General features: G+C 39.7%; 1 protein-coding gene across 1 annotated transcript; it reads right to left on the minus strand.

Annotated features, from left to right (window-relative positions):
* Positions 1 to 941: 941 nt before the first annotated feature.
* On the minus strand, positions 942 to 1,880 carry LOC140321783 (olfactory receptor 52P1-like). The gene has a single exon (XM_072398568.1). The coding sequence runs from the start codon at positions 1,878 to 1,880 to the stop codon at positions 942 to 944; it is 939 nt and encodes a 312-aa protein (XP_072254669.1).
* Positions 1,881 to 18,182: the final 16,302 nt, after the last annotated feature.

Raw genomic sequence — 18,182 nt, forward strand, 5'->3', positions numbered from 1 at the left:
TACACATACTCACTTTCACCTCATTCTTTTTTAAACCTGTGAAAGTTTCATTGCAACTCTAAACCTAGCCACGAAGCAAAAGCTACGTGCTTGCTTCCAACATACATCTTGGTACCTTCCAAGGATTATGGAAAGGGATCCCCTAAATCGCTGACACCCCTATATAGTTAGGCTCATTGGTTTTAAGTTTGTAATATAATATTTCATTACTGTTCCCACATGTCATATATGAGGGAAGAATCTTATCTGAACTCATGGGATGTACTGGTCATGTTGATGCTTTACCTTCTACAGTTGAATTGTGCTTTATTTTTTTGTATTTGTTTTTTCTTTTTTTCTTTTATGTTTCCTTTGATGTTGGTCATGTACCTTTGCACTATATATGTTTTAAAATATATAAAAAAAAATGAAAGTTGTTGCCCAAACATCATAGAAAAGGTTCATTTTTTCTGAACATGAGCTTTTTTTATTGCTACAATAAATCTTACAAAAAATAGTTTGTGCCTCTCAGAACATTTCCCCTTCAGAGTTTATGCTCATTAGGCTAATGTTTATTATTTGGCAAAAAAATTGGTCTTTGTTTCCTATTTTTTGGTTATTTATTACTACCATGGAAGATATAAATGATCAATCTCAACATCACGTATGTTATTTTATATTCAGCTTTGGCACTTTATATAAGTTATGTTTGTTTCGGGTGACAAAGGCATAAAAGGGTTCAGTCCAGATATTGGGAAGAATAATTGTCTTTATTTGCTGGGTACTTTTAATGTCTCGGCCTAAACATGGAGGGTTGGTGTATTTTCTGGAGAGCTCTGGGTAATGTTGTAAAGTTGTAGCCTTAAATACATTTGCATTTTTTGAAGCTGTATGATGAATATTTATGTACTATACAGTTGCATCTGATCTCCTATTTACACATGAGAATAAAAAGCGTACAGTTACAGGTGAAAAATGACAACTACCCTTCTCCGGATCTCCTTGGTCCTGGCCCCATAAATCAAGGGATTGCACATGGGTGGGATAAGGATATAGAGATTTGCTAGTGTAATGTGGACATAGAGGGGGATGTTGTGTCCAAACCTGTGAGTAAAAAAAGAGAAGAGAGCTGGGATGTAGGAGATGAGGATGACACAGATATGGGGGCCACATGTGCTCAGAGCCTTTTGACGAGCTTCCCTGGAAGACAGTTTGAAGACCGTTCTGAATATGGCACAATATGACACAGCTATGCAAACCATATCCACAGCAATTACCAGAAGTGCCACTGTCAGGCCATACACTCGATTGATGGTGGTATCTGTGCAAGCAATCTTTACTACAGCCATATGTTCACAATAGGTGTGAGAGATGACATTGGTATGACAATAAGACAATCGCCGTATCAAAAAAGGAGCTGGAGCCATCAGAAATGATCCTCGAATTATTGCCAAGACCCCAATCTTGGCTATGATGGTGTTAGTCAGGATAGAGCTGTACCTAAGAGGATGGCAAATGGCGACATAACGGTCAAATGCCATCGCCAAAAGAATGGTTGACTCCATCATTGAAAGGGCATGGATGAAGAAGAGCTGGGCTAAGCAGGCACTGAACTCGATCTCTTTGGAATTGAACCAGAAGATGCAAAGAATTTTGGGGGTGGTTGTAGCGGATGCAACAAGGTCAATAATGGCCATCATGGAGAGGAAAAGGTACATGGGCTTGTGGAAGGTCTCTTTTGGCATAATGATAGCAAGTATGACACAGTTTCCAAAGATGGTTAGGGCATACATGGTGACCATAGGAATAGAGATCCAGAAATGAGCTGCTTCCAAGCCCGGAATCCCTAATAATATGAAGTTGTCTGGCTGGTAGAAGGTTTCATTATTTCCATCAGACATGGCATAAATTATTGCTGAAAAAGAAAATATTAAATGTAGATATTCAAAAAACAAATACCATCTTACCTGGTTTTGTTTTTGGTGGGTGGCATTGGGATGGAGCTTTGCATTATTGATTCTAAAACAAAAAAATTCCATTTTGAATTTTTATACCGCTCGGCATCCGTAGGGGGACAGAGTTAGGTTGTCAGTGGTGGGTTGGGGGTGGCAGCAGACTTGAAGCACGTCACCCGCTCTTCCAATCTTTGTAGATTATGGGAAATATTGAACTTCACACCCTGGTAAGTACCCATACTGGTAACATATGTAGCTGCCCTGTATCAGAAAAGGCATTGATTCCCATAGTCCCCTATAATGCCAGCTCAAGCATGCGTCTGGTACAGCCAGTGCTAATCTGCAGAGCAGCCAGTTTCTCCTGGATTCTACAGGTAATGTAAAAAGGGTAAAGAAAAAAGGGTCATCCCACAGGATGTTCCTGCAAATGTAGAAACTGCTTGACATGATATAACTCACATTTACAGAACCCAACCATCCTCATCCTTCAAATTGAATTGTTAGTTCATAAGAATAAGGGTCAAAAGAAAAACGAGACCTACTTCTATCATTGATGGAATCTGACAAAGGAACTGGTATTGCAAGCATCTCGTCCTTGCCACGTTCCACCAAAAAAGGCTCCTCTTCTGTTTTCAATGTATCGATTTCCAAGAAATGGATCATACCCTTACTATTTCTAAATCTCACTTACAGGCTTGAGCACAATATAGGACGAAGTGTAGCCAAGTCTGAATTTATTTTTTTCCCCTCCTTCTCTTTGCTCTCTGCTCATTACCAACGTAAAGTAAGTACTAAACCATAGCGATAAGCTTTCATTTATTTATTCTTGCATAGATTATTTGCCTCTGATATACCTTAAATGAAAGTACTTATTTGACTCTAAAATATAAATCCTAAGCAGTTATTATACGACAAGCTAGCTAAACAGATTACTATTATATTATATAGATCTTATCTAGAGTTTTCAGTTTTCTCAATCTAGAACAATGTTTAATATATCTGGTATGATGATATGATTGTAATTATTGTTATATTGTATATTCGCCGTATAAGACGCTCCGGAATATAAGACGCACCCGATTTTAAAGGAGGAAAATCTAGAAAAAAAAAGATTCTGAAAGATTATTCCCCTTCTGATCACTCATGTGCCATTCAAATTCCCTTTCTGATCACTCTGTGTCATTCAAATTCCCCTTCTGATCACTCTGTGCTTTTTTTCCACTGTACGGCAGTTAGGACAGGGAACAGCAGGTGGCGCTGTGCCGGCTTCTTTCACTCTGCTTTACAGACAGGAGAAGACACGATGCTGGCAGAGGAGAGAAGAGACACACGCTGCATGCAGCCAGAGACACACGCAGGATCCGGGTATCGGGTGAGTATATTATTTTAATTATTTTATAACACATTTGTCGTATAGGACGCACTAACTTTTCCCTCCCAGTTTTGGGGAAGAAAAAGTGCGTCTTATACGGCAAAAAATATGGTAATGATTACTGTCATTTTGTAATAATTTTATGCTTATTGGTTTCTTTATTTTATACTATATGGTTTTAAATAAATTAGATTTTTTTTTTAGCAGTACTAACGTGCCACAAAAAAAAAAAATCTTTTTTTCTCTCCAACTAATGGTAAATGCTGATTATAAAGTCACAGCTACAGAATTACTGGCCAATTTGAGAATGATCTATATATATATAGAAAAAAGACCATTTACCTAGCCTGGAGATCTGAGACAAAGACCACCACCTAGATGCCGAGTCTGTTCAGAAATAGTAAGGAGTGATCTGCAAGCCTCTTGTATATAGGAGGAAGCACCTTGTGTGTGCAATGACATTAATTTGTCCCACTGCGTGCTAAAATGTTGAAATACTGGATTATTTACAACTGTTAGCATGCAGAATTTGTTAGCAACTGTTAGCATGCAGAACCCAAGATGTTCTTTTGAGTCCTATGATCTAGAAACCTCCCAACTTTCTGAGAGGAAAAAGGATGACACGTTTTAGGACAATGGATGTATCAAAGACATAACCATCACCCCCCCCCCCCCCCCAGCTGTGCCTGTGTCTCTGTCTGTGTGAGGCACGCAGGGAAACCCCCCCCCCCCCCCCTCCTCCTCCATCCTCGATGGCTTGGGCTATTAAGACTTCATTAGCAAAGTTAACACAAACATACAACAGCCCTACTGTGCACAGAACATTATAGAAGGTATAAGTCCACTTACAGGGGGTCATTCTCAAAAACTCCTAATAACATCAATCTACATTGAGGATGTTAGGGATTGACAAAAGATGATGTTTAAGGTTTATCTTGTGTGACAACCATAGCTCCCTCCATAAATATATGCAGAAAACAAAAACGTGTGCGTACCCATGGACAGTGTCATTTGCAGCAGTAAGTGCACCCCGGTCCCATAAGCTAGTATTACAAGCTGACCCCAAACCAGTATAGGAACCCCAGATCTTAACATTTTCACCATCATGGCTTACAGTTGGTTGGATGTTCTTTTCTTGAAATACAGTCTTCGGTCTTCAGTATGTTTACTATTACTGTATACAACTTTAATTCATCAGTCCATAATACGATGGCTCAGATTTATTAAATCTCTCCAAGACTGGATACACTTTGATCAGTGAAGCTGGGTGATCCAGTAAACCTGGAATAGATCTGGTCCAGCATTCAAAACGTTTGCCAGCAATAAGCAAATGACCTAAATCCATTCCAGGTTTGCTGGATCACCCAGTTTCACTGCTGAAAGTGTATCCTCTCCAGTCTTGAAGAGCTTTAATAAAATCAGTGCCCAGACCGAGTCTTTTTTTATGATAGACTGTAGCCTTGGTTATAAAGTTCTTATTAGACAGCAAAGTCTTTTGCCCGATACCACCCCCATGCAGGAAAAATAGTGAATCCGATGATCTTTCACACCAACTGTTGCAGCCAGGAGTTCCCTGAAGCTCCCTGATATAGTTTTGGGGATCTTGTTGACTTTTTACATCAGTCTGGACTTGGGCTGAATTTGCAGGGCCGGCCAGTCCTGAATAAAATCGGTCATGTGACACACCTGAACATCTCCCTTACCTGTAGGTTCTCTTTTTACAGTGGCATGGCAGTTGAAATAATTTGTTGACCTTTTCCACACTCGGACATTTAGAGCCTTCATTCTGAGGGCCTTAGATCTTCTGATGTCATAATGACACGACACATCAATAGATAACACCGGACCCGTCATATCTCATGATATCAAATGGGTTTCTTCAGTAACTCTGTAACTAGGTTCTTTTTATTGACTACTAATCTGAACATCTGATTCTAATGTAATGGATAGTGGTAAGTGGTGATAAATGTACTGAGGTACTTATTTTACATTAGGGGAATTAGTTCACCATAGCTTTCTGTAGGCTCTATACATAGGGTGTACTTACTTGCACATGACAGTAAGTAGTCTTTATTGTACAGGTCTAGGCTCAGTATCAGGACTATGGAAAAAGGAACAGTCTGCAGCTAATAAATAAGCTAATATATAAATACATAAATGAGAAGCAAATCAATGAAATAATCGACTTACTAGTATTGTCCTGGGTTCTTATGGCCCAAACGTCAGAGCCTGCCGTTTGTTGCAGGGACACCTGAAGCTGATTATTTGCTGCAGGGGACGAAATATTTATATAGTGTGGACATATAGAAAAGCCATTGCTATGGAAGGCCCCCGGGGCCCTGATTTCCCAAGGCCCAGGACTTTTAGACTTTGTGACTCTGCTGTTCTATTTCTGGCACATTTTGGGATTTAGAAGAGTAATTTTCTTTCCATAATAATTCCGCACATAATAAAACTATTACAGGAAAATTAGGCAGAAAGAAAATTGTCATACAATGCAGTCTACAGGAATAATTTACCTGTAAATTTCTCCGAATCAAAGCAACACCACATACAAAACCAAAAGCCAAAAAAAGTGAAGGTAGTTTTGTAATAAACTTTAGTAATAATGACATGTGGTTGTAATGACAATATAACCAGGTAATGCTGAGATGGACTAGTGCCCCAGGGATTGCACACTAGAGGTTAATCGCAGTGGAACTGCAGAAGAACTCTCAATGGAGAACTCTCAATGAATGCGGGCTGCGGCTGCATTCATTGAGAGTTCTTCTGCAGTTCCACTGTGATCCCCGGGCAATAGAGGTTAATTAACCTCTAGTGTCCTGGGATTGCAGTGGATTCTCAGAGCTGAAATCATTCTTGCAGCTCTGGGAACCCTGTTTGCAATCCCCGGCACTAGAGGTTAAATGGGGACAAGTCTTTCCATTCAAAACCTCTAGTGCTCCCTGATTGGCTGAGGAAACCTTTCCTAAAGTCCTAAAAGTAAATTAGGAGGAAGTAAATTAAAGTCCTAAAAGTAAATTAGAAAGGCCGAGTTAAACAGAAACAAAAATTATTCTATCTGGTCATGTATTTATTGAAAAAAAGTGATCCAATAACATATCTCTATGCAGCAAAAAGAGAATGGTGTTCCCAGTATTGGGTATGACCCCTTCTGCAGCAATATCTGCAATTAAATATTATTTAACATTGTGCATGACTGTTGATTAGTCCTGCACATTGACAAAGAATTTCAGTCCATACCCCATACAGAACAGTTTCACCTCTTAGATGTTGGTGGGTTACCTCACTGCTCATTTTGGATCTTTCCACAACATCTCAATTAGATTAGGGTCAGGACTTCTGCCATTCCGGAACATTCACTTTATTCTTCCCTAAAATAACATGTGACCCACTGTCTCTTGAGATTCAGTTCATAGAGAGATATCCAGACATTTTCCTTTAGAATGCTATGGTATAAGTACAGAATTCATTGTTACATCAATATTGGCAAAGCATCCAGGCCCCGAGGTGGCAAAGCAGTCCAAAGCAGAACATTGCCACCACCATGTTTTACAGATAGGATAAGGTTTTTATGCTAGAGTGCTCCATTGTCTTTCTCCATATGTAACGCTTCTCGTTTAAGCTAAAAGGTTCTATTTTGACCAGCCACAAAACATTTTTCCAGTATCCTTCTGGTTTACATGATCCTTATCTAAGTATAGTTGTTCAGCAATATTTTTGGAGGAGAGCAGTAGCTTTCCCCTTACTACCCTGCCATATACACCATTACGGTTCAGTGTTCTCCTAATGGTGGACTCATCAACCTTCACCAAAGTGTAACTGGCCTTCAGGTGCTTAGAATTTTCTGCTGTGCTTCTTTGTAACCTATTACTGACCTTGCATTTGGAGTTATCTTTAATGGTCAACCACTTCTAGGTAAGGTGACACCAGTCTTGATTTTCCTCCACTTATACACAATCTGACGGATGGTGGAGCCTTGTAACCTTTTCCAGCTTTATGGGCATTAATAACTTTTTCTGAGGTCCTCAGACCCCTCTGTCATTGGAGCTATGATGCACAGATGTGTTGTATGTGTGATCAGGCTTTGCTGGATCCCCAGTTTTTATACTCAGGAGATTGTCACCCCATTGACTAAACCCCAGGACTCTGATTTCACCTTCACATTATGTGATAATCCAGAGGATTCACTTACATCCGCCACATAGATACGTTATTGAATCATTTTTTTTCAATAAATAGTTAATTTTTTAGGATCTTGTTTATCTGTTTGAAAATTGGATAGTGTTTTAGAATTCCCCTTTTCTGTCCCCCCATGACTGTACCCCAGGGTACAAAGCCCCCTTCATAAAGCCATGGGGTCACCAGTTTGGTGTGGAGGAAGTGTCCTGCACAGAGCCCTGACCTCATCCCTACTAAACACCTTTGGGATGAATTGGAATTGTGAGCCAGGTTTTCTCATCCAACATCAGTACCTGACCTCACCAATGGGGGCAAATCCCCACCATCAGCACCTGACCTCACCAATAGGGGCAAATCCTCACAGACCCCCTCCAATAGCTTGTGGGAAGTATTTCAGAAGAGTAGAGGATGTTGTGTATTATTAGTCGTGGAAGGAATGAAAGCAATGGAGCAGGATGTCTGATGTCTTAGATGCCCAGGGGTACACAGAGACATTGGCCCATTGCACATTTGGCTGCTGTGATGTTTAATGTACTTGCTTCTACTCACCCAACGTCCCCACCAATTAGCAAGGACGTCAGTGGGATTTTTGTACAAGTAGTTAAAGATGCCAATACCAAAATATGAAAGATGAGATGATCATTGTTTTTACTTCTGCTTTTTCTCAGACAATCCAATTATAATGATGCCAGGAGAGGTCGTGGTCTTTTGGGCTTTGTAGACTGCGACTGAGCAATCACCCAATCATCACTCAGCTATACAAGACAATGGAAGTCCATGTTTTCTGTTTGGGTTTGGTACTTGTTAATTCAGGAAGAATTCAAGAGGGATCAAAGTAGGTTTATTTTACCTAGATAGGGGCTGTGCTGTAGTTTTCTTTTTGTAGCTTTTTTCTGATTTTGTATCTTACTTATAAGTTCTGATTTAACTCAAGGTCAGCCAGATTTTGGTAATCCATCATGGAGCTCTCCGACCTGACCTATGCGGTTACCAGATTGCTCTGTGAATTATGTGGACAATGCCGTGTCTGTCCTGACACTAGATAAGTGATTCCTCAATCTATTGCCACCTCTCGGCACTGATTGGAGCTCCTCAGCACTATAGGACTATACAGTATCTCACAAATACATTTGTAACAAAAAGGAAAGCTGGTACTAGTGGGATACACAACATATTAATACTTATAAAATGTATGATTGCCAACCCTTTGACAACAATGTGTAAATAAATACAAAAAGGAAGGAACAGAGAGATGCTTGTAGAGCTTGTAATCAACAAATAATTCAAATAGTTACATACACAACCATCTTTGTTCTTTCTTCTTTTATTTTTTTTTCACAAATACATTTGACTTTTACTGATATAAAAAAAATAATTGCCCCATCCAGCTTGATTTTCATTTTACTACTTTTCAAAGCTTAAAGCTAATGGTGGAATTAGCCTTAGTCCAGGTCTGTGGTCTGTGATAGAGAGTCACTATATCTGATATAAAGGAATTATAGAGGAGTATATATCAGGATAATGCTTTGGCCTTTCCTTACTTGTATACTGTGTGCTGTATTATTTTTGTAGAATTGATGGACTGGTACTCATAGTGCTACAGAAATATTTTTCAGTTTGAACATACAAGATAAGGAACTCTTTTGTTTTGAAACTTGTTAACCATTACTCTGCTGACTCACACCTTGTTTATTCTGTCCAGCGATGTCAACTGCAGCAGCAAGCAGAACAAGGAAATAGCAGCATCCCCTGCTTCCCTTCAGCCGTGCAGCCTAAGATGTATTTTATCTGCATCCCCAGCACATATTCCAAGGCTGTGCCCAACTAATAGGGATATAGGAGAAGATTAGTTTCTGGCTTTATTCTGCCCTGCCATAGGCTACCGGGACTTAATAGTCTCTCTGCTTCCAGTAACCTGGGCCTGTTTTAGCAGTAAACTTGGCTAACCTGCTGCTGATGTGTTTCTTAGATTTACTATTGCTGCCTCTGCCTTATTCCTGACCCTGTGATTATATGCTGCCCTTCCCTACCTTGTGCCTGTGACCCCGAATATGTTGTTTGGTGGGCTGATTGCTTGTGTATGACCTCCTGGCTCAAAATTCTAGACTTCCCTCTGTGAGAACCTTTTGTACTGCATCCTCTGCCATTCCTTCCCCCAGATGCCATTCCCTGGGCACACAAATCCTGGGGGCAATCATGTGCTGGAATGGGGCAACCACCCTCCCAAGGCTGAGCAGGGGCTTGCTATAGGCAAAGACTGCAGTGTTAGATTGTAGGACTGGTGTCTGGTGCTTACAGGTGGTGTGCATATTGCACTCAGTATCAGGCACTTCATGTGTTACAAGCTCCAGGAAATGTAGGGTTGTTTTATCAATATAGTTTTGGAAAACTAGAAAACCAATCTAGGGTTGTGAGGCAGGAGGAATTTTTAGACATTGCTACAGAAGAGGTAGACAGGAGCCAGATGATGGAGAATTTGAGAAGGTTTGGAGACGCTGATATCTCGTTCGACCTTTTAACTAACACTCCAGTAGCCATGATTTTTTTTTGGAGGGGGTTAGTTTTCAAATGTCCCACTGTTGAACCCGAATACCTCAGTTACTAGCTCTGATGTCTTTCCTTTAAAGCTAAAAAGGTGCTAGTAAAATTTTCAAAATACATTACTGAGTCATCTTTCTATCCTCCTAATATTGAATTTGTCATTCGGAAGAGTGAATATAATGGAAAGGTGACAAAGCACTCAAAAAATGTTTTCTTAGAATTACCAACGCCATTGCTACCATTTTTTTTTTATGTAATTTTTTTTTGATGTTCCCCATGGAACATCACCACCCCAACAACCTGCAGCCTTTGAATCCAGAGTGTTCTATTCACTGATGCCCCCTGAAGACACCAGGGCATTCCTTCCTCTGGAACTCATAAGAACAGACTACTCCTGATCCTAGCTAAAAGGCAGGGAAATGGAACTACCTGTACTTCGTCATCTAAGGTGTGATCATGCTCCTATGAACCACCTGTGGAGGAATGTGAATTAGACACTTTCTGAGTATGGCACGGAGTATGGCACCTAAGAATTCCAAAAACTAAAATTTGAGTTTGAAATTGTTACTAGGGTGATGTGGTACCAGTAAAATGTATTTCCCACCCAGCAAGTAATGTAGTTCTGATTTACCTGTCAATACCATTCATGACTGTGTTCACACCTTGATAATCTTTCATAGGTCAATCAGGTTGTCTGCTATATGTTGAGTCTCAAAATATGTACTACAGTATCCAGTATGTAACTGATAGTAGGGCTAGGATTAAACACAGCATTCTATTAGGTGTAAAGCAATTCATTTCTGTGTTACCAGCTGTTGTATTTCTTGTAGACATGAATGTGTGTTGTATTTACTTGCGGTCTGCTTACCATGTTTAGTAAAATGTGTCTGATGCTTTTACTTTACCTTTTAGCACCTGGTGAATGTAGGCGGATTAGGTGAACAAAGTGTGGCCAGGCAGCTGTTAAACCTTAGTCATAGAATAGCTGGCCTGTCATTGCTCCAGAATAACAAAAAACATTACTTCACGGCTGTGTTATTCTGCTTTTTTCACTTATTTTATAGCAAATCCAAAATATAATCCATTTTCTTGTTTTTTACCATCTTTGTAAAAAAAAATTTATGCACTGTTCTACCTTTTGGAATAAATAGAAATATATTCTTCTGGGTACTAAGCGCCCCAATCCTCATATCTCCTCTAGGGACTGTATGTAAATTGTGTATGCATGTATTACTGTATTGTACCCGGAGGTTCGGTTGTATATCTGCTTGTTAGATTGTACCTTGTATCTGACAGGTAAGTGTATACCTGCGTTTATGTGCTTGGTTGTCTGGCAGACCGGTCTGCCAATAAATTGCTGGTGGTTTTCCCCACGTGGCTCTCCTATGACAGACTATAAGTCAGAGACAAGCGCCCTCTAGAGGACGGACTTATCTGAGGGTGGAATGCTCGAGGTCCACTGAAAACAGAACATTTTGTGCCTCAGTGTCCCTTTACCAGAGATCTACAAATGGGTGGGCCCCAGGTATCACTTTTCTCTATTGCATGAGTTATGGGTGTACAAAGCATTCAACAGTTGGGATTGTGATTTCGGTAAACTTTCTAGTGTAGTAGTCCAATACTTCACTTGGAAGGCACAAATCCAGGTTTCCACTTGAGGAAAAGTCTTCACTATAGGAGGTGGTGAAGTGTTATTCTGAAAATGGTGGGGAAAATAAGGGGTCTTAAGAAGGGCAGGATGCCAGAGAGAAGAACCTGGATGAAAGTATGGAAGAACATTAGGTGCCCCTTTGGTGGATTTCCAATCTCTGAGTTTTTTCCCCAATATTTCTGATTACTGCTATAGATTTTAGATTGTAGTATGCATAGGGTAAGCTTTAAAACCAGTGGGGCTAAGATACGTGAGGAGGATTGCTGCTTATATGTCTGGAGCATGCGTGTAGGCAATGTGTGAGTAAATATACATTGGGGGAGCATGGGAAATCACCTGCTGTTTACACAACCTTTAAAACACCAAATTGTATGTAAGATTTCTATTACTCGATATTTGTCCATCCGTTTTTGGGATAAAAACAGTTTAGTAATTTGAATTTATGAAGTTGTATTGTATTTTTCCTTAGTTTTGTTTGGTTGGGAATCTGAGATCATTTTTGTAAGATGAGCTGTTTATTGTTTTGTATTTTTGCATTCTTTTTACTTGCATCAACAATGTATGCATTTCTATTTGAGACCCAGCAGTCCCCTCCTGCCCCCCATGCACAGAGTGATGCGGAATGACGAGGATGTCACTTCGCATGTAAAAGACGGCACTGGTCCTCCTCCTGGTAAGATGAATCTTCATGGTGTATCTTGTTTGACATTGTGCCGCTGTCTATAAAACCAACAGTTATATGTGTAATATCTCAGCTCCTCCACACGTTACATTTCACACATTTGTTTGTCTGGGAGAATTATGTTTTTTGGTTATTTTTGTGGGGAACTGAGCAATCCAAATGAACTTTTAGAGTCAAGCTCACTCTATTTTATTTGTTTTTGTGCTTTATTTAACAGATCATCATCTACAGGAAGAGGTCTTTGATCCACTGTAGAGAAGCCTGGAGGAGATTCAAGTTAATTTGTTTTGTGTGTGTGTTCAGCCTTCCAAAAGCTAAATAAGAACCTTCTATTTCTCTGAATTTCCGGAGTTTTTACATTTTATTTGAAGATGTTTATGCTGCTGCCTTCCTACTTATTGAGTTAAATATTTAAAATAGACCCCAATTTCTGATTCCTGATGCCTGATTCTAAAATTTAGGTTTGCCTTAGCCAAATATTGTGGACTTTAGATTGGTGAAGATTTGTCTCCACATTCATTCATTTTGATGTGATATATCATGTGCCTTTGTAGAACATCAGTGTCCACTGGTTTGTGGTTCTGAAGAATTTTCATGGGCTGCATCCACTGTGGATCCACTGGACAGCAGCTTTTGATTGAATCAGTCCAACAACATTTTGGGTGCATACCTGTTACGAGTTGACCATCTCTGTAATGTGTTAGGTGAATTCCTGGGCCGACAATCTCAAGTAAACCAGGCAGTTCTTCACATGCTGGGTTGGCAAATCCCAAGAGCTCTAGCTCCTGCAGGCCCACCACCTCCTGCACATCCAGCTCCTGCAGGCTCGGCTCCCAACACCACGTCGAGGTCTTATTCTTCAACAAAGTAACATCACTAAATGTTTTCAGGACACCATGACACCTACAGTGTTTGTTTGAGTTCTCCTGCGTGAAGACATTTGTTTGGATAAGATAGCCTAGTTTATATTTTGTGTTTGAACAATGTCCACAGGCTAGTGTACCTCCCAATTATTCGACACTTCACCTGTATGAGTTTATTTTGATGTGGTCCAATGATGCTCAAAATCCCGTTTTGCCATTTCATCCCAGAAGAATGTGAACGTTTGTAAATGTGGCTAAAAATTAATTATAGTCAAGTATGAAGTCTCAACTCAATACTCTACTAGTAATGCTGTAATGACCCTAAAAAAAAGCTAAAAACATCTTTGTTCACTAAATGAGCACAAATATCATTATTGGCAGGGACCAAATCTAGGACACCTCGCTTCTCTGACACTTGCCTCCAACAGATAAATGTGCTTGCAAATTGACCAACTACTTTTCTGTTTAGGCGGAGACACTAAGGGTTTCAGATATGTATTGTATGCAACATATATTCTTGAATGATGTTACAATTACATTTATTTTGAAGAGAACATATCTAACATACACAACTATGTTACTTTTAAGGTCACAGGATATGTTGGGAAGAGATGACCATAGAGCAATGCAGGAATGGTGGCAACTCTTCCAAGCTTCCAAACCAAGTTGGTGAAGGATAAGAGCATGTTATATATTTTACTGTTCAAACAACCATTGTGTAAAAAGTAAGTTTCTTTTGTTTTTGTTTTGTAAAGGAGAACCATGGACGGCAAGCCTGCAAGGATCTTTTTAAATGTGTGAAATTTTAAATGTTTGAAACAAAAAAAAACGAACAAAATATTGCTTTTAGTTTTTTCCTAACAGAATTTTTAACACCAAAATAAATATATTAAGTATATTAATAAAACTGGTAAATATGAAAACTTTTAAATATATTTATACATTTTTTTGGGCGGTTTTAAAACTGGTAATGCCTGCAATGTGACCGGGGTGGAGATGGGACCTCATCAGGACTGGCTGCTTCCATTGAGCTGGAACTGGCTGTGTATGTGGAAGGAGACAAATATATTAGTGAGGTAAGTACTGAGCAAATGTAATAGTATGATATGCAGCTAGTTCTTAAATTGCACAGTGCTAAATAATGCAAGTTATATTATCTCATGAATTTATGACTGTTTTGCTGTTTACACCGAGCAAAACAAGAAAGAAAAGGTTACTCCTGGGGCCAAGCTAATTATGGCTATGGAACTAAAGTGATGCAGTTTGTTGGCAATGAAGGTTGTGGGTTTTCACAAGGGACAAAAAAAAAAAAAACCACAAAAACGACCAAAATTCATAAAGTTAATAAAATCGAGGAAGTGTCAAACAGTTCTAAGGGCAGACAATACTACTTTGCATAACCCAAGGAAAACAGGAAAAGACAAATTGCAATACTTACCAGACAAAATGTGGTCTCCCACAGGTCTCCTCCGCTTCAGGTTGCTCCAAACGTGATGTATATGCATGTATATATAGATGTTCAAGCTGCCGGAGATGCGCGCCCTGAAGCGCACAATCATTTCAGTTGATAACTGGTGGGAGAATAAGCCGGTGTATTCTAGACAGCTTAAATTGGTTGATAAATAGGTTTTTGGTGTCCAATTCCGGGTCACGAATACGCACACGTGAGCCAATTTCAGATTTTCTTAATGAATCGGGCTCAATGTTTCTCAACCTTTTTAAAGTGGAGGAACCCTGGTTAAGAATCACTACACTAAGATCTCTCCTGGGACTTTTTTCTTTTTTGTTTCTTCACTCCAGAGAATATATTTCCTCTTAATCGGAAACCTAATTCAAGGTTTGATGCCTCATCAATCAAGAGAGGACCGGCACAAAGCAACAATTCATTTCTTGCATTTCTGTTATCCAACTTACAATTTACCATTTTTGCTGGCAATGCCATGAAAATGATATGCAAGAAAGACTCAAAAGGAGTATTTGTGAAGATGTATTACACAGAGTGGTAGTAAATCTAGGATACAAGGCAGTGATGGAAGCATAAAAAGGTAGAAGGGAGAAGCGACCTATGCAGATATTCCAGCCAGAGAATATGTAGTTTTGTTTTTCTAATATTGTTTTAATATGTATGTATTGTTTTGTATTTGTATTAGGCATCTTTTTTTCTTGCAAGTTTGCCTCTCTATACAACATAAAACTTTTATACACAATTGTGTGTTCAACGCCTTTGCTGATGATCTCAGAACTTACAGGGAGAATGGTATTAGATATTCCTATCTTTTGGATATTATCCTTACATTATTGGCGAGCCAGGTAGGTGGTGTGATTGCTTCAGCAGGAGATCATAATAATAATTCTGATATTGTGTGCAGAACATTGTGCTGGAAAATTGTTGGTTACACGTGGCCAGTTGTGACAAGAGTGAGTTCCTGTGCCATTCCGTGAGGCTGTTTATTGTTTAGCAAATAGAAGATAGTAAATGTGCTAAAGTTAAATTGTTAAAATCATTGGGGCATGCTATAAAACATTAAAAAAATTATGTATAAGTGAAGGAAAATTTTCCTGTTTCCCTTATCCCTTTTCTTGAAAAACTGTACCTTACTAAGTCTTTATTAGCTTAATAATCCCACAGATCCTACATAACAAGATATTTTTTAACAGAGAAAAGAATTAACAAGTACTCAACAATTAATTAAAAAAAACTAAATAATGATCACATAGACAAAGCAAAATGATACATTACTCAAAGAGTCCGTCCTCTATATCCTGCACCCTGGTGGTGTTCTACAAAGATTGGAGTGAGAAAGAGAAAGATTTGGGGCAGTTGTCCCTTTTTATATATCCAGGACCCCTGGCCACCTTCAGCCACACCCATGCATCCACCCCTTAAGTCAGGTGTCCTCCCGCTTCCAGAAACACACTGCTCCCAGGTGCCTGCTGATATTCTCCAGTAGGTAGTAGCAAGTCCTCTGACTCAGCTGACCATCTGGTTCCGGCTCCTTTGGGTCTCATCCGGTAACAGCAATCTTTACACCCCTGGAAAGATGTTTGGAGAAGTCCTTGAAGCAGATTTCTCAATGCACACCCCCATACCCAACAACTCGTATGATGTGTTATTCCTCCTCACAGAAATGTTATCTCTTTTGTGGTTGCTTGGTTCCAACCTCCAGCTGGAATCATTGTGTTAGTTTTGTCCCCAGAGGCCTTTAAACCCCCATCAAGTTCCACCAAAAGCCAGTTTGAACTCATCTTCTTCAAAAAGGATTGTTTATGAGTGCTGATTTTATATCATTCGTGTTGTGCACTCCAACAATAAGTTTAGAAACAAGAATTTTATTTACCAAATATCTTTGGGTTTAAATGTCTATTCTGTACAGATTTATACATATACGTACATATATACACACGTGACTATTGCACCCAATGAACAGCAACAGTATAAAAAAGGCAACAGTATAATATAGTTAGGAGAAAGTTTATCCAATTGTGGAGTGACGGCGCTCTCCTCCAGTGGTGCTCAAACTGTCAATGGTGTTTGTCCTTAGCAACAAAAATGGTCTGTGTTACATTTACTGGTACGCTTTACACAGCTTATTCTATGGCAATACCCAGAGGAGTGACTGATAGGACCGTCTCATGAGAAGTTTATGAAGGACTGAGAGGCTGTTCACGGATTATAATGCCTGGTGGACAAACCTAGGATTCCCCGATTTTAGCTTCATTCACCAGAATATTAGTTAGTGTAAAATATGGAGTCCAAAAGCAAAACTATGGTTGTCACTAGAACCAGATAAAGAGTGTTTCCAGTCTTGCCCGAGGCCTAGAAGACTAATTCTTGTTATTCAAAATGTTTAAACTAGCATTCAACCTTGGAGATATATATATATTACACACACACACACACACACACACACACACACACACTTTTTTATCCTTTATATCATTTTGTGATGAAAATAAAGGGCAAAGTATTATATATATACATATATTCGATCTTAAATAGTTTGCATGTACGCAAATATGATTGAAAACAACTACAACAAAATAAATGAACAACTTTTTAAAATTATATATCTAACATAGTATTGTAGCACCTACAAATGAATCAAAACTGCACTGTAATGGACTGTAGGTGCATGTGATACACAGAACGATGACCATACTACTCTCCATTAGCTAAGCTGGACAGACTTGCATTATTGCACAGCTGCACACGAATTGCCAATATTGAGATTCTTCGCTGGCTTGCTTATTCATCAATTCTTTATTCTGGGGCCAAGAGCTGGAGCATACCCCATTGGGCACGGTAATGGGCTGAAAGCAATGGACAGATAATGCACCTGGCGTTCTTATTTACCTTGTAGCCCCAATGTGTCTACAGACTACTACTGAGCCCCCTAGCTCTGCTAGTATTCCTACCCAGCTGTTGCCTGATTGCCCGTTTCCCTGTCCAGCTCCTGTACTATACCCTGTTGTCCAGTCTGCTCTGCCCCTGCCTGTTCCCTTGTGCAGTTCCAGGCATGCTGTTCCAATGTCTTCCTGTACTTCCTGCATTCCTCGGTCTTCAGCGACCTTCGTGTCACCTGTGCCAGTCTCTTTCTTTGTCTCTGGAGAACTTTTCTGTCTCTTTGGTGACCCCTGTGCCTATTTGTTGCTTTTTGTTGCTAGACCTCTGGCTTGTTTTGACCTCATCTGTTTAATGCCTGCCTCAACCCCGGCCATCATTGACTGCTTTTGCCCACTGATTTGGTGCTGCACATTGTTCTGCCAATCCTTTGTCCAAGGGACACAACTTGTAACAGTCTGCAGAGCAACATCCTCACCACTAGAGGCTCTGAAGTCGACCAGGCTGTTAGACTCTTCACCTTGTCTGTTCTTGGGGCTCACATCACCACTGAGCCATCCATAGCGCCCCCTGGTGCTTCCTTCTTTCCAAGTGAGACAGGTTGCTACCCAGACT

Source organism: Pyxicephalus adspersus, chromosome 1 (assembly GCF_032062135.1).
Source record: "Pyxicephalus adspersus chromosome 1, UCB_Pads_2.0, whole genome shotgun sequence".
Classification (NCBI taxonomy): domain Eukaryota; kingdom Metazoa; phylum Chordata; class Amphibia; order Anura; family Pyxicephalidae; genus Pyxicephalus; species Pyxicephalus adspersus.